The 18028-nt window shown below is 43.8% G+C and overlaps 1 protein-coding gene across 5 annotated transcripts in view; it reads left to right on the top strand.

Annotated features, from left to right (window-relative positions):
* Nucleotides 1-16780: 16780 nt before the first annotated feature.
* The window catches only part of RBM33 (RNA binding motif protein 33), a 100857-nt gene continuing 99609 nt past the window's right edge, over nt 16781-18028 (top strand). For all 5 annotated transcript variants that reach the window (XM_063415888.1, XM_063415897.1, XM_063415878.1 and 2 more), the window contains exon 1: nt 16781-17030. In XM_063415888.1, coding sequence (XP_063271958.1) covers nt 17003-17030 — 28 coding nt within the window. In that variant the 5' untranslated portion in view covers nt 16781-17002. The remainder of the gene's footprint in view (nt 17031-18028) is intronic.

The raw sequence follows: 18028 nt of genomic DNA, 5'->3' as shown, positions 1-18028 counted from the left end.
TCTAAACATATTTTTCTCAGTATATATCCTCTCCATTTTCTATCATCTCTGATAAGATTAATTTCTCACCCAAGCATGCCAACAACCTCCTTGACTAGTATTGCCTATTTAACAAATATTTTCATCCCACACCATGGTTGTACTTAACATTTTCATGTAAGTCCGTGCTGAATAGCCACAATGCATTTAGAAACCAAGAGTGCCTATACAAATTCCACTGTGCAACACCTGAAATTTTAGGGAAATCCCCTAAATTCAGCAGTCACTTGTAGTCATCCATGACTTAAATTTTGCAACAGAAGCAAAGGATCTAACCTTGTTTTTGAACCTCGGTCTTATACTGAGAAATAAGATAGCAATGACAAGGGTGAAACAGTTTTACTCACAAAGATATAATTTTTAGTTCTTCAGTCACAAACGTATGGAAAACACTTTGAGTACATATAATTGTCCTTCCCTCCTTTTTTAGTCTTGGCTCTACATATCTCTTACTGGTCTTCCCTTGAGATAAACACTGTGTCAGATGGCCTTTTGCTGTGACCTAGTACACAACGTACATGGTTGTAGGACCAAGACCTAGCTTTCCAAAGTCTTCCAGGTTTGGAAGCATTGAAAAATAGAAAAGGAAAAGAAAAAGGAATGCCATCAATCTAGTAACAGTTTAAAGTTTTGGTGGTTGTTTTATTAGTATTAGTATTAGTATTAGTATTAGTATTAGTATTAGTATTAGTATTGGTATTGGTATTGGTATTGGTATTGGTATTGGTATTGGTACTAGTGTTATTGTTATTGTTATTCCCTGCACTATTCAAAATAACCAGTAAAGTATTAAGCAGTTACAGGGTCAGGAAGAAAAACAAAGGAAAAGAAAGAAGTGCCCAACCACTCACTCATTTTATTTCCCACAGGTCAAAAAGAGATGAAATAAGTACTAAATTTATCTTAAGAAGTGAAAATAAATGCTAAAAATGATTAGCTAAAACAAAATGCTGTTTCATTTCAAATTTGCAAGAGAAAATCAGCTATTTTAAAACTCTAATAAATATTAATTAAATTAATTCCATTCATTCATGAGGTAACCTCCTCATTTCAGTTTAACCTCCCTGCATCAGAGCGCCGGATGAAGGGGACACGGAGGGAAAAGAAGAGGGAGCTTCCTGGAGTGCTTTGTGCTGAGCCTATTTTGGGTTGCATAGCAGCTGGTGGGCAACTGTGGGCAGCATCCACGAGCTATAGCAACGCTTGGGGTGACGGCTGGCAGCTGTGCCAGCCCTTGGATCTGTCCCCAAGCCCAGAAAGGCAAAGACATCATGAAGCTGTTTTCCTCCCTTGTCTTGTGTTGAGCCTCCTGGGAGGCACGAGATGAAACCTGGCACTGACATCCTTCTTGATCTCTGTCAGCCAGAGCTTCCACGCCCAGCATCCAGCCCAAGTGCACTCACAGACTTGGAGCAATGTGTGTCAGACAGCTCTTCTTACAGTCAGGACCACAACAAACTCCACACATACGTCAGCTCTTGGAATAACTGCTGGAACAGGACCAGGCTGGGAGGCAGGATGTTTTAGGCCAACAAAGCCTGGCTTTCAAACTTGGAAAAGTGGGATAGCAGCGCTCCCTTAGCCTGCTGCAGAAGATATCTTTTGCTAAATGCAGGCACCAAACAGCATTGTTGACCTATTCTCTTTGCAGGATGCCTGGCATGGCACAGAAACACTTTCTGGAATAATCTGTTCAACACAACTCCACAGCTGCTGTGCACACGTAAGGATACATCACGAGCTGGTACTTGTGCAGCCACTGACATTTGCTCTTGAGCTGATTTGAACTGTTAGTGTAAATATAAAGGTGAGCAGGTTCTGGGAGGTACAATGCACAGTCAGCACTGTTGGTACCAGAGCAGGCAGCACGGGCCCATGACAGGCAGTAAATGTGCATTTCAGCACAGCTCCTGCTGCAAAGAGAGGAATGCAATCACCAGTCCCCAGCTTCTGGCTAACTAAACACAAAATACTTGTCAACAAAAAACCAACAAAATCAATCCTGGTTTTAAGTGGCTGCCAAACCCGACATAGCCAAAACATCAAGCCAGTGAAAGGTGCTGCATTTTCCCCTGCATATTTCTGCCCACAGAGAGCACTTGGCCACAGATCTCCCCAGATTAACAAGGTCAGCAGGTCCCATCAAAGAGCAGCTTTTGTTTTGCAGCCCGACACCTGTCAGCTTAATCAGCTGGATTTGAAACCTTCCCCAAACCCACTGTCTTCGTCTGGGAGCAGGCAGCCCAACTTGAGTTCAGGCTGATGGATAAATGTCCTTCCTTCTGCTAGCATCTGCCATCTGGCACCTACACTGAAGAGACACAGAACTTCGCTGGCATGTCACAGGTCTGCTCCTAGGGCTCTCTGCTACTGCCACCACCCTGGGAGGTGACAACAATGGCCAGGAGAACCAGGGAGCCTCAGCAGCAGAGCCCCCTGCCATGGAGCTGTGGCCAGGGAGTGTCATGGTGAGGAGGCTGGAATTGGAGTTCTCATGGAAAAGCACCTGGGGTGGAATGACATCACTGAAGACTTTGTACAGGATTTCTGGGTGATGCAGTAAATCTGATTGTAATGCTATTTGTCTTACAGGACCTGAGCATTGATGGTTGCAGGACGTGTCCCCTCCCCTTCAGGGAATTTGAATCCTGCCTTAATTCATCAGCAAAAGTAGCATTTCACTAATTCCCAGTTGATTGTGTCACAGGAGTCTTGCACACACACACACAGAGCAGCGTCTTCTCCGGAGAGATCCAGAGCAAGGATTTTGGAGCTATGGGGACTTTTGGGTGGCAGCTTGTGATGGCTTCAGCATGGGTTGCTGCAGTCACAGAATCACAGAACAGTGTGAGCTGGAAAGGACCCAGAAGGATCACTGAGTCCTGCTCTTAAGTGAATGGCCCATACAGGGTTTGAGTCTGTGATCTTGTTAGTGCCATGCTCTAACCAAGACAGCTAATCTCAATTCTGCTCAACTATCTTATAAATTCTTATAATCCTTATAAATGCTCTCATAATAAGTATAGTCCTCTCATCCCATGGCAAAGGCTTCCAAAATAACCTTAAATGCAGCAGGTTGAATGTGGCTGGGCTGCCTGGAGCTTTTGCAGTACCTTATGCAACAGGACAGTGCTCTTCAGTCTTTTGATTGAACTCGAAGGTCAAAACACAAAGAGGAAATGGAAATTTCATTTTTTCCACTCCTGCTTTGGAAAGACTGGAGATGAAGACTTCATCTCACCCACCTTGCCTCCCATGAAAGCCAAATGAAAGGATGTTCCCACAGCTGTCATTCTGAAATCAGACCACGTGCACAGTCAACAAGCAAAGAGCCACGCAGCCAGTTCTGCTCTTGTCCCTGGGATTGCCCACGGGAGTGGAACAGGGACACTCCCAACACCCAGCTGCCACTGTTCTCCCTGGACAGCAGGACGTGAAGTCATCAGTCTGTACAGCAAGTGCTTCACAGTACAGGATCCATACAACCTTCATATGGACAGCTCTAGTCCTCCAGTGCCTCTCCATTCATTCACTTTTCTTGTTTTAAGCAGTGAGAAAATGGTGGGGTTTGTTGGGTTTTTCCTAAAAGTAAAACTAAAACTTGTTCCATATTGTTAAGCTGATTTTTAATTGTCTGGGAGCTACTGAGAATTTTCATGATATTTTGTGATTTGAAGATGAAAAGTGTTCCTGTCCTGAAATACTTTGTCTAAGCTTTGTTTCTTTGTCTAAATAGATCAGTAAACTAATGTGTGACCCAAACATAATGACTTCATTTTCAGATCAGTAAAAACTTCAAAGGAACATGTTCATGGCAGACTACAAAACTGCCCTAGAATAATCACTGAGATCTCTGTATCAGGAAACATATACATATTCATTAGCAGTTTTTATTTATCTTCAAAACATTACAGTTCTGAAAAAAAATCAAACAGAACTCTAAAAAAACCTTTGTATTCAGCCAAGTCTACTTGGGAAATGATTAGTATTACTGCAGTTGTACTGAGTAGACAGGGTTATTAATTAAGACATACTGGTTTGCTCTGGTGCACTCTACCCTCAACAGAAGATCTGTCAAGTTATTGTGGTTTGTACAAAAGTTTTCTCCACATACCATTTCTTGTTTTTTTCTAAAATAAAAACAACTTGAGGTCTTCATGCTTTCAAATTTCTCACGGCTCTATTCACTGAAAGCAATGTCAAAAATCCTACCCACCATAATCTTAATAGACTCAATTTAGAAATATATTTGCTACAATTTAAAAGTATCTTTCTGCTCTCTCAGTAAATAACCCCATAATTTGTTTTATGGGCCTTCGAGTCTGGGAACAACTGCCAGCAGTCTGTGTTCTGTGGAACAACAATCTTCTGGAGATTTGTGTTTGATTCGCCACAGAAATGAAATCTAACCTCCTAAGAGGGGAACAATGACCCAATAGTCCTGTATGAGGCTGAGAATTAGGGCAGAGGAATTCAGTGTTGCCATAACATCAAACCTCTTGTGTGATCTTGGACAGCATCCTTGTGAAGGCCTGCGCTGCCCTGCCTGGGAAGCAGCAGGACTGTGATGAACTGGTGTATCTGGATGTCACTGGTGTCCTCCTGGGTCCTGAGCCACGTCCAAACAAGCCATGCTGGCATCTCCACACTGATCTGCACTGCAACCCTGGGAGTGTCTGTGGTCACAGACCTGAGAAGTCTAGAAAATGAGCTTTGAATCCTGTGATGTTAGGTTCAGCAATTGCTGGGGTAGCTCATACATCTCTACAGACCCTTAATTCTCCTGTAGCAGGTTATTTTTAATTTTAAAATGGTAATGATAGTGGTGAGTGGTGAGGAGAGCCTGGCCACCCTCTTCTGGGGTAAGAAAAGTTCAGTGAGCTGGACTATTCATCCTGAGGACCAGAGGGTATCCTCTGATATCATCTCTTTACTGACATAGGAGTAGCCATTCTCTTAATAGAAGGACTCATTTGCTTTTTAAATAGTGGTCCTGTGGTGAGTAGTGTGACCTGAGATTGCGCTGACTGAATAAATGGCCTCTGAATATGTCACAATAATACAGTACTGATGTCTAACAGAAAGAAACTTGCATTTTCCCCAAACCAAACTGCAAATAAATATAAGCAAATCTGATCCAGACTTCAATAAAAGGCAGTGCATGAGATATTTCTTCTGTTTCTTGAGCTAATTTTGCCAATAGCTGCTCAAGTAGGACTGCATACTGATTCCTAATCTTCCTCAAGTTCTGACCAAAGTGATGCTCTTACGAGATTTTTGTGTTTATTTCTCCTATTGAGATGAGGATCTGCCGCCTTCTAGCTTTTATGAGTGTCCCTATCTCAACAAACTCACACACTAAACATACAAAGCAATAAAAAATATATTGAAAACACAGTAATGAGGATCATAAAGGAAAAGAGGCAACTATGAGAAGTGAAATGGGCACTGTCACAGCACAGCAACTCCACATAAAGCAAGTTGCATGGTTTATGTCCTACAGTAGCCACAGCCCCTCGAGCACCACATGAAAGGGCTCTGAGATAAGCACAGCAACTCTTCTACCCCTCACACACTCAATGCACAGTCCAAGGGTGCAGACTGCACTAGCACAAGCCTCTTTTTGCAACTCCTATTAAAACTAACCTTTCTTAAAAAGTATTCCACCTGGAAATTTCAGAGATAATACTTTGTCTGAAAAAAACATCAAATGCCTTTTGGAGGCAGGTTTTTTCTTTCTTCCCTCAAAGTTAAGAAGAGCATTTCAGTCTCAATGGCAAATTTCAGAAGGTTTAATTGATATTCTTATCTTTTCTCTGACAAGCAGACATTATTGGATTCAGCCCAAATCCCTGTGTCCAGCAAAACAAGAATTATCATCAGCAACCTGACATGACTCTGTTGTTTAAGTTCTGATGTGCTTAGCTAGAGATATGTTTTCTTCTTTTTACAGCTTTTATAGTTCCTCACCTTTTTTATTGTTCAACTCTCCTTACTCCACAACTCCTTTAACTCCTTTTCCTTCATTCAGGTTCTCTGTAAGAGACTTTTCATGCCCTGCACTAGGAGGACATGCACAAAAGTGTCACACTTTCAGCTTCTCTGAGTCTGCTTCTGAGCCTGGAAGTTCCCTCTGCAATACAGGTCATTTCTGAATGTGAAAGCTTTTGAGCAGATTGATGTTGTCAAACACGCCATGGAAAATCCTATGACTATTCCAATTAAGATGGGTAGTCTTCATACATCATCTAGCAGATGGAGCAAGACTTGATCTTTGAATTTACCAAAAGGCTCTTGGCAAACATTAGGGGATTGTCTGTGCTGAGGTAACATGAAACTCTTCTGCTTCAGTGGATTTGGGGTCAAGCTGACAAAGCAAAGCAACCATGTGGAGCCTACTACAGAACTTCCTACAGTGAGCAGCTCACTGGTTTCTTCAGGAGTCTTCCAGCTGAGATGTTGGTGCTAAAGGTTTGTACACACACAAATCAGTGCTTTGAAATAATGAAAGCATTTAAAATTCCTTTGGGTGGTAATATTATGGCGAGTACACAACATGCACATGGAGGATGGGAAGGAAATAAAAGCAGAGGAAGGTGTCATGTCTTGAGGAAGGTCAAGGAAAAGGTTGGTACTAAGACCCAGAACACAAAGCAGATGTTCTGGCTGTGGGTTTTGTTACAAGAAAAGACTGCCTCTCTTCCCATAGGGATCTCTAGCATAATGCTGCAGGAACTGCTGCAGGGATCCTGCAAACACAAGCAGCAGCCAGCCACCTTCTCCAGAACATAAACTTTGGGAAATTTTGACAGGTATCAAATGATCTCTTCCCCAGAACTCAGCACCAGCATACGTTGTCACACGTGCAACATTAGGGCTTTGTATCAGCAATATCTGGCAATGCTCTTTGGAAAAAACCTAGATGGCACATTCAGATTCACACAACTTAAAAAACAATAATAACAAAAGTAATAGCTGTAGAGTCACCCCTGATGGACAGGCCATTTCTATCAGAATTGTTTTACCTGCAGGCAATGTTTTTCCTTCAATTCTTGTTTAAAGATTAAAGAACTTTTTCTTCATTATCTTTTCACATTATACAAAGTATTCTAATCACTATTGGATGGTGAATGTAATGTTAACAATATATAATTTACAAAATTTACGCCCATATTGACATCAAAATAAAACCTGAGATTGCAACACAGTACTGTGGTTTTGTAATACTGTAGGTACAGTTTCCAACACAATAGGATTTATTCATAGCATATTTACTCCGCTGAAGTGAGCATAAATATGTAAATGTCTAAGGCTTAAACTGGGAATTGCCTGCTGCTGCTTTCAAGTCATGCAGCACTCTCTGCACTTTAAATGCAGGCTGACAGCAGGAACGGCAGAACTGCACTTCCAAGGAAAGTATTACAGAAGGATCAACCTTGCACATCATTACCTTACCCCTGACTTCTAATACAGAATGACAGTGGACACACAGCTGTAGCTTTCACACTACTTTAATGGAACAACTATAGAGGGAGAGCAAGAGAGCACACATTGCTGATTGGGGCAGCTCCTGCTGGAGTATGATTTCAAGGAAGAAAAATCTCTTTTTATATGATATCATTCAAATGTACTAAGCAAAATAATTTCACGTTGACATACATGAAAGTGAAGGGGTGTTGAATTTGTTCCCAGGTTGTTAGGGAAGAACAGGGCAGCAGAGCTGCCTGCAAGCAATACTCAGACAAAATCTTTTTCTGAGTGAAATAAACATGAAATGTGCGGTGGGAAAGTTATTCTGCTGAAGCCAGTGGATGCAGCTTCATTGGCTTCTCTGGAGTATGAGGCAGCAGAGACTTGTTTCAAAGACTTGCAGGCATGAGAGGTTACACCAGTGTGAAGGAAGTCCATGTGGGGTGTGTTAAAGTGAAGGGACCCTGTTTACAGCTTTCTCAGAGGCAGAAAGCTCAATCAGTTTTCCAAGTTGCAAATAAATAAGTAAAAGGACAGAGCAGAATTGCTTATGGGGCAATTACTGGAGGGTAGTTGGAGCAACAGAGAATAATATCAGCTTCACAGTTGGAATTTCAGATCTAACTAAATACCTGAGTGATCATCTTTAACCACGTCCATATTTTAATTCACACCTTTCCATTGCCTCCATGCCAGATAGTTTTTAAGAATGAGAATCAATAACCCATAAAAGGTGTCATATTGACAACAATGGAAGTGAAATCCTCTGGTTCCTGAACAAACAGGCTCAAAGCAGCACTACAAACTTCTGCTCACCGCTGAGGCAGTTTGCCTCTCGTGTAACCTGCAGGGTATCTCTCATTATAATTGCTACTCGGTCCTGGCTTGAATTGCTCCAAGCCCTTCTAATACAATCTGATCCCTTCAGACTCTGCTTTACTGCCCTTGTTCAAGCATGAAGAATTCAAGCTGGAACAGGTGCAGAGCAGGATGATTAACAATCTGGGGAACAGGGGGTCTTTCACAAGCAGAGCTGCCAACGCTATCAATTTATGTGGTAGACAACTGCTTTGGGCAGTAACCTACTGGATTTCCAGTATGTGGCAGCTTAGGTTCTTGGATGCCTGGAAATTCAGGAGAATTTCACAGAGCATATGCAAAGCAATTTGAGGTGGAAAGAGTGAGTCTGATACGTCCTTGGTCCCAGAAGGGGCACAGAGTCAATGGGTGGTTGTCACTTCTGGACCAGCAAGGACAGAGTGGTCCAAGGAGGGTTCTGTTCACGTGCTGTGGTAAAGGCTGACTGATGTCTGGGCTTACATGGGAATGGGAAGGAAAAGCACTGGGAAGGAAGAAAGGTCACTATGCTAAAAGACAGTATCAGTGTGGAAGAAAATAAACACGTATGGACTGGCCAGGGATACAGTCATGGTGTAAACTGGAAGATGCCAGGTAATTATGAGTGTTCAGATGTTGCACAACTGCCTTCCTCTAAGGGAGGGGGAGGCAACAGCCCAACTACTCCTAAAAAGAGCCTGAGCGTTTATGAAACTATTCTATTTATTTTATTTAAAAAGTGTCTGTAACATTAGGGATTAAATCAGCTAAATCCAAAGATCCTGTCCTGTTTTCAACCATGCAGTGACCTTTATGTGTGCCTTTCTCATAAAAAACATATGCTCCTCTCTCCTTTCTCTGGAATGTCCTCTGTGTTTTTCTCTACTGAGCATTAGAAGTAGTATTATTTTGTGTTTTCCAGTGTGTTCATGTTATTCTAAGTGCCAGTTCTTTGCATTAGCCTCAATTTCTTTATATGTTTTCTGCTTACATGTCTTTACATCACATTGTAAAGGACTAAAGAATTAGACACCATTTAGCTTAGCTGACAACATAGTCATTAAAAGAACTGTCTTGAAATTATTTTCCCTCATTTTTGTCTACTGTGCAATCACAATTTTTTCTAAACTTTGCAACATAATCACAATTGCAACACTCTGAAATTGTCAATGAATTAATCTTTTTTATGACCATGGGATCATAAAGTGACTGGAAAATCACCTGGATATCAGAGGCTGAATTTCTATTTCATCTGAGAGCTGGTACATCGTGAATAAAAACAACATAAATCCTGTTAATTTCCCACAGTGAAGGCCACTGGTAACGTTCCTCCCTACTGCAACCTCCCCTACAAAAATTCATCTGAATCTTTAAGATTGGGTCACGAAGGAAAAACAACCTAGAACTTAAAAAATAAGATCTTTTCAATTAAAGATTTAAAAGCAGAAGGCACCTTATGTACCTTTTTCTTATCTTTCAGATAAAGACCTCTTGGGTAAGCTTGGTAAATCCTTATCTGCTAGATAAAGGGCTACTATGATGGGCCTTATCGCTTAATTAAATCCTAGTACTATGTACAATGAAGTCAATAATTTGTTATACAAGATAGCACCTCAACCTGTGCATTGGATAATGCATCTCTACCGGGTCCCTGTACCTCAGCCCACTGCAGTGGGTCATGTTCCATAACCTGCTCCTGGGCTGCCAGGAATTCATTACAAAAGGTACCCAGGCTGTGATAAATAAATCTTTTGGATCAACTAGATAAATTAAAGTCCCCAAATCAAACTGATTTGATACATAAGCCCTAATTCTATCATTCTTCCTTGTAAGGCAATTAGCTGAATGTAAAAAATTGGTGGATTTTGGACCAAATAAAATCTGCCAATGATTGTACTGGAAAAATAGTATAACCAAAGTTAATGTTAGAAGGTGTTGCAAAAACTGTGGACCAAATGTAGCTACTGAAAAAAACCCACATGATAAGGTCTAAATCCTGACCATTCTTGTGTTTCTTAAGGCTCACATCACTCATTGCATTTGAATCCACACATATCAGGATGAAAAGAGAAACTCATCAATAAGAGCTATAGCAACTATCACCACATATCATACTGGCAAGGTCTTCCTAAATGTAAACCCAGTTCAAATGATTCGGTTTTCTACACAAACATATCTACATAAAGCAGTCTAATACTTGCAATGCTTCATTTCACTAATCGGCTTATTAGTAATGTGCTAGAGTGATCTGTTCTTGAGTCTGTCTGGCAACAACACTTTTGTACATATGGAAAACCCATAAAATCAGGTGCATTGTATCTCTGAGTCTTTGAAGGACCCAGTTTAGCCTAAACCCATTACCCATTAGGCCCAGCAAACACAGAAATGGCTTGGCTCTATAACAATGCACTGAAGCTCTCCAAGCCAGGAGTCTTTCCCTGGAAAATGTGGAAAACGTTGGACTTGAGATCTGCTACCAGCACTAATCTTGCTCAGTACTATAAAAATAGAGACTCCATGGCTGGGATTTATTTCCTTTCACTTTGACCAAGAGAGGTCTCCCACAGCTAAGAGCCACCATTCAGCCCATCTAATGTAACTGAGTGAAGGAACACAGTGAGCTTAGCTCTGACCTTTACACAACCAGAGGCAGAGAATATTTATCCTCCCCTTAGAAAGAAGCCCTGAGGAGAATCTGAGCATGGAGCTGTACCAGTGCTACCAGGCAAGATGTCTGTCCATGAAGGATGGGACATTAAAATTCTCAGGTGCCCAGTAAGACAAAAGGTCCAGATGAGGACGTGGTTCATGCTGAGGATGCTGAGAGCTTTGGAGTGTTATCTTTACTAATTTATGCCAATGATGTGCTCAGACCTGCACTCTCAATGTTAAGCAGAGATAACTCCTAGCCACAGAGATAAACCATAAACTGACTTCAGATTATGCCACCCCAAATCACCCCCATTTGGATTATTCTGTAAATTTAGCATCTCCACACATTTACAGGGTTTATTGCTATCACATTCTGCTTTCATAAAGCTGAGGGTGCAAAAACTGCTTCCAGGAACCGCTGGTATTGACGCCAGGCTAAATATGCTCTAAGTTGCTCGAGCTGTGTGCAGGAGTTCCTGGATTTCACAGCTGGCTACTTCTAGCAAATTGTACTCCTTTCTGTGCATAGTCCCAGAGGATTTACCCATAAATGCATAGACCTAGTTCTTGCATGTCTGGCAAACTCTTCTTGTACGCTTGCCAAGTTTTAAAGGGCAAGGAATCAACAGCTGATAATTTATGCCAGGAACCTACAATGATCCAAACTCACCCCTCGTGTAACACTGGTAAAGACAGCAGAGTTCCAGGGGAGAAGTTGTTGGCTTAGCAAAGCAAATTTTCACTGACATTTGAGGAATACACAGTATCAATTAAAGCAGAGCTAATTATTGCTACTATTATTTGCATTGCAGCAGTTCCCAGAGGCTTTTAACGGGATTATAGCCTTCTGGCACCAGGAGTTCTTAGGAACATGAGCTCGTATCTGGAAGTTGGTACACGACTGCTGACATTTGGTACCTGTGCACAATGTTCAGTGGGGCTCCACTGAGCACTGTGCTCTGCACACAGGTATGGGTCACAGGAATCTGAGCCACAGGAGTTCCTTGTGATGCCCTGAGGTTTGCCTAGAGCCATCACACGTCCTTCTGCTCTTTTACAGCCTGGCTTGTGTCCAGAGAAAGCAAGCTCTTCCCAAAGCTCAGCATTTGGGCAAGGCCAACAATGCTGTACATTGGCTCCTTTTCAGGAAGTCTTGGGAAACACTCCTGACCTTTATTTCTTCTGATGTGTTTATCATGGGGTACCACTCCCTTTACCTAAGGATGGGGGATCTTAGACATTATCCACTACATTGAGACATTCTTGAAAGGAAAGACTGCCTTACATTTGTCAACTTCACCCTGATTCATGTGCTGTCCCTGACACCAGCTGGGATCCTGGTGAAATGAAGCAAAGCTTAGTAAGATTTCCAGCATCCAGACTGAAAAAAACCTAGAAATAAACCACTGTAAAACATTTAATACTTGGATTTCCTTGGTGTTTCTTGATTTTTTTCATGAGATTCCTAAAATATATTGCAAACACTGGGGTCCAGAGCACTACCCAGGCTTCTGAGTGCTGTTCTCTGTTGAGAACCCAAAGTATAGCCCAAACTTCCCTGCAGCCAGCTGGAGCTGGTAAAAACTTATATATTTTACAGTCCAACAAGGTATGTGTTCTGTTGAGATTTTGATCTTTGGTGGTTGACCAGCTTTCTGGGGACTCCACACGTGACACATCAATAACACACTTGGCACGTTGCTTGTTCAGGCCATTTCTCAGCTCACAAGTTCTGTTCTCCACCTTCTCAGCTGCTTAAGGGGTGCCAGGGTCACATTGCTCTGAAGAAATTGCAGTTGAAATAAGATGCATCAAGTGGATTGCAGACTACAAGGCTGATAAACTGCTCCAAGACGATAAATATGTAACAAGAACACAGGAGGAAACAGAAATAAAAATTACAGTGAAACCAAAATTGGATACACATGAGCATTGTCCACAGCTCTGAAACTACAGTTAGCCATGGGGCTGTAACACACTCAGAAATGTTTCTGTTCAAAGTTTATCACCAGTGTTTTTCATACACTTTGTTTTGATCCTCATACTGTTCTCTTTCCTTAAGTAAGACATTTATTAGTTTTTAAATCTGCAGTTTCTTAATCTGCCTCTGCCCTTCCAGGGGACTGGCTCAAAGGGAAAGCACCTTCCCCCTGTGTCTCTTTTTCACGAGGTACTGCTGCCTCCTATGACTGCTGTCACTACCAACAGGTCCAGATCAGGCTCAGAGAGCAAATTTGCTTTTGCACCCCTGATTTGTACCCTTTAAATCCAGAATTTCCTGTCAGGTGTGACAGAGCATTTGCTGCATCACAGGATGTTGCTGAAATAACCCAAGAAATGTTTAGTGTCTGGTTCAGAGGACTTCCCCCAAAGAAGGTTTAACCTGGATGGGAGAAGGTGCCTCGGAGTGAGGGGTCCCTGACAGGTCCAGCACGAGGAGGTTTTGAGCCAAACCAAGGCTGGATCACCCACCTGGCCCAGCCTGCCAGGCTCTGAAAACTCACTCTGGTTTTGCCAGACTAGAAAGCAAGCTCACAAAGAGGTAACTGTGGTTAAAAAGTGAGTCAAAAGCGTATTTTTGTCTGTGGAATTAGGAACCATTTGCTGTTGATAACACTGTTGTGAACACCCTTATATTAATTCCAAGCATTTCATGGAATTAAACAGCATGGAAGGTTGCTGTACTGGATTTCTGACTGATTTTTAACCACTCTAGAGTGTATAAATAAATAATGACTTAAATATAAAAAGATTTTTAAAAAAGAATACGTCTGCTCCAGAAATAAGTTACGAATTATTTTGAAAAGAAAATGTTATCATCGAAACCCACTGTAAATAAAACTGATAATGACTATTACTGTGGAAATAGGTTAATGTAGAGAAGTTAGGACACAACAATTTTTACTGGAAGGTTTAAAAGAAGAAATCTGAAGAAATTTCTGCAGGAAATGCAAAGCAACCTGCTCCAGTAATGCAGTGAGTGCAGAACCAGGATTACTGAATCTTGAGTTCTCTTTCTGTCATTTTCTTAATCCCCTTGCAAGACAATCTGCTGCATTCCTGACTGCAACAGGATTTGCTTGGTAAAGATGCACAGGCAAATATATTATTTATGCAGAACTTCCAAAAGTATTTTTAAACTGATGATTAGTTCACATAAAGTAATTTTATTTCACAGATTCCAGAAGCTATATGTTAACTTAGCAAAAAGAAACAAGCACATTTGCATTTTATAGCACAGAGTGGGTAGTACAGAGAAAAAGGGAAAAAACACACAAAAAATTTTAATAGAGAATTAGTACAGATTTTTTTTTATACAGAATCCAGAGCAAGTATTGCTGGAATTTGAAGACTCATAGAAAGTCCTGAGTGAAGGTGAGTAGAGTCACCATACCTGTCTGTCATTATCATTTAGGTCTCTGTTCCACACCTGCTCAAGTTCAGACCTCTGGGAATGGCCACTTTTTTTTGTACCAGAGCTGTGCAAAGTGGCTAAAGTGTTTGTATATTAGCAAAATTGTCCTGTTATTCCTCTTTAACAGTGGACTAGTCTGTTAAGAAAATGGTAAATTGGTTTCTGTTTGGACTGTCAGTCAAAAAAATTTGCCATCTAAATGAGCAAAAATATAGAGCATAAAATATCCATAAATGCACTCTTCTGAATTCCACGAAGCTGCCCATTGTGAACACTGTTTATGTTTAACAATTTCCCAACACCAAACAAAAGGGATACAGAAGATTTTGTCAAGAGAGCTGTGAATTATTACAGGCTGCAGCTGAGCCTGGCTGAGTCTCGCCCCAAACAGCCTTTAAAGGGTTCAGGAAACTCCTTCCCTTGTCAGGAAACCCTTTTGTATTGCAAACCAGCCTCGGGAAAGAAAGATCAATACCAAGAAGCAATTGGTGAACTCCTGGCCCCCCACTGAAATCATTGTGGGTTTTTTACCATTTTTACCATTACCATACATAGTTTAAGTATAGATTATAGTTGTAGCATTCACTTATTGCCCCTTTGTCAGGCAATCAGAGCTGGACTGATGGGCCACACATTAAATTCATCACCTACTGATGGCCTGTTTCCCAAATTACAGACAGAACTCAGCTGAGTTTGTAGGAACACATAAAAGAATAAACCTCTAATTGTGTAGTTGTAAAGAAAACCTGAAAAAATGAGATCAAATGCAATGTAGAGACAAGTCTGCAGGGAGCACAGTACAAAGTGACATGAGAACTTCCCTATTCTCATAGCGAGGGTTTAATCAGATAACGCTGATAATTTAAATACTAACATTGTTAATTATTTCCATGAGGACTTGTCCACCTGGGAAAGTTTTGCCGTTTACTTGAACCAGTCTTGTTATAGTAGGCTCCATTAAACTCTTTAAGATCAGATTTGGTTTCCCTACAAGTAGCATAACCTAGAAGTTTGTTTTATATCATGGCATAATTTTATATTGTATTTAACCTGGACCGTGCAGAAGCTTGGATTCCCATTAAAATTTGGAGAAGTCAGGACGGAAACTCAAAAGGAAAAGTTTTTGGTAATTCCATTACTGCAGGATCAGTGATCCAAAGGGATATACTCAGCAGCCACACTGTGTCTTCTGAAAAGGAGAGAGGAGCAAGTAGCCAAGCAGCCAGGAGGGAAATGCTTGAAGTGCCAGCAGGAAATGATTCACAGCTTGCAGTGAATTAAACTGAGCATGCTGTAACACTGGACCTGTAAAGGGAGAACTTGGGTGAGCTTTGAGTGGGAAAGGAAGAACCATCTGAACTTCTTCGGGTTAATTTATACACGGGTTAACTTCCCTGCATGCTAAACCTTAGAAGATGGAAATAGATTTAACACACCCTGACCCATCCCCTTCATGGTGTATTTAATTCCCGAGGTTTTGCCACCCAACAGGCAGCTGAACTCGGTGGTTCAAGCTGGACCTGTGGCTCCTGAAGCCTCAATACAGCCCCAGTGTCCGGTTCTGGGACCCTCCATTCGGGAGGACATCGAGGGGCTGGAGCTGGCCCACAGGAAGGAACGGGGCTGCTGCAGGTCTGAGCACAATTCTGTGAGGGGCGGCTGAGGGAGCTGCGGGTGCTCAGCCCGGAGAAAAGGAGGCTCAGGGGAGACCTTATCGCTCTTTACACCCCCTGGAAGGAGGGTGTAACCAGCGCGGAGTCGGGCTCACCGCTAAAGCAATGTGCGGTAAGACAAGAGGAAATAGTTTCAAGCTGCACCAGGGGAAGTTTAGGTCGCACAAAAAGCGCCATTAGGGATTGAAATGGGCTTCCCAGGGTGGTGGAGGAGTCACCGTTCCCGGAAGCGTTTAAGGGAAGACTGGACATGGCACTCAGTGCCGTGGTATAATTGATATGCTGCTGTTCCGTCATAGGTTGGATTCGATGATCTGAGGTTTTTCCCAATCTAACCGGTTCCGTGATTCACTGTCAGCCGCACATTTCAAGGGAGGTACGAGGAGTCACCCATGTCGGCAAGAGACATCCACAGACCCCCGTCAGGAAGTCTCTCCCTCCCATTCCCGCTGTTTCTCGACGCCAGGGAGCCCTGGCCCCCCTCGCAGCCGGGACGGCGAGCGCTACCCGTGCCACTCCCCGGCCGCCATTCCGCCCTCACGGCGCGCCCGCGCACGCGCCCCGCCCGCCCCACCCACCGCGCACGCGCGCCGCCCTCCCGCCCCGCGCACGCGCGGGGGGCGCCGGCGTGGCCAATCAGCGGCGCGCGCCGCCCGCCCGCCCCTGCCGCGGAGGAGGGCCCGAGGTCCGCCGCCGTCCCAGCATGCAGCGCGGCGGCGGCGGCGGTGGCGGCCGCCATGTTGTGCTAGTTTGTTGTTCTCCGGCGGCGGGAGCGGGGCCCGCCGGGCGCTGAATCCGAGCCCTTCCCGGCCCGTCGCCCGTGTCCTTCGCCGCGGCACCGGCACCCGCCGCTCCGGCGGGCGGCACCGCGGCGCTGCCGCGACCCGCCGCCGCCGCCTGGGCCGGGCGAAGAGCCATGGCTGCCGCGCTGGGAGGAGGCGCAGGTCGGTGCTCGGGGGCCGCGCCCGGGGGAGCGGGGCCGGCTCGGGGCGGCGCGGCCTGCGGGGTGCGGGAGCCGCGGGCTCCTGCAGGGCCTCCCGGCTGCTGCGGGCCTGGCTGGGAGCGGCGCGTCCCGCGTGGTCGGGGGCTGGGGCAGCGCGGGGAGCAGGAGCTGCCCCGGGAGCGCAGATTCCCGGAGCGGCCCTGGGAGCGGGCGTCGTGCGGCCTTGGGAGGTGCTGTGGCCGCTCGGCCGAGGCCAGGCCCGGAGGCACAGCGGCCTCGCCGCGGGTGCGGGGCCTTCGGGGGACGTGCATGTATTTTATTGAAAAATATTCACAGAATTACAGAGTCATTTGGGTTGGAAAACATCTCTGAGACCATCCAGTCCAACCTATGACCGAACACCACCGTATCAAGTAAACCATGGTACTGAGTGCCACGTCCAGTCTCTTCTTAAACACCCCTAGGGGTGGTGGGTATTTCTTTAGTGTAGTTTTTACAGGTACGGGTGTGTGGCTTCAGTAATTTAATCTGCGGTGTAATTATCATTTATTTCATAGACTGTACAGAAGTAGAAGTTGTAGCATTCTTGAAATGTGTGAAATGAAGCCAGTGCTTGACTCCAAGACTCTCAGGTGTTTGTTCCACTATGCTTCTGCATGACTACAGACACCTTTACACGCCGCTTTTTAATAGCTCAAAACGCTTTGTGGTTCTGATAAGCAAACCTTAAAATGAGAATATTTGTTTGGGTGATTAAACGAAAGTCTTTCAGGGGTCTCTCCGGAGTGTTCAGGATATACAGTTCAGAGGATATGTGTGTTTCTGTGCTGGCTTTCATTGGGAGTAGTGGCTTTTGATAAAGACTGATCAGAGTGTTCAGTTTGCTCTTGTCTGTGCGAAAGTTTTCGGTGATTTAGTCTCTGTAAGTTGTTGTCGAGGAGGAGATGGGTGGCTGGTTCAGTGCCCACTCAGCTGCGGGGTCTGACTGTGCTCCGTGGT

This window comes from Prinia subflava, chromosome 1 (genome assembly GCF_021018805.1).
Source record: "Prinia subflava isolate CZ2003 ecotype Zambia chromosome 1, Cam_Psub_1.2, whole genome shotgun sequence".
NCBI classification, from domain to species: Eukaryota; Metazoa; Chordata; class Aves; order Passeriformes; family Cisticolidae; genus Prinia; species Prinia subflava.
Note: the sequence above shows the minus strand (reverse complement) of the source record. Positions and strands in the feature narration are given on the sequence as shown.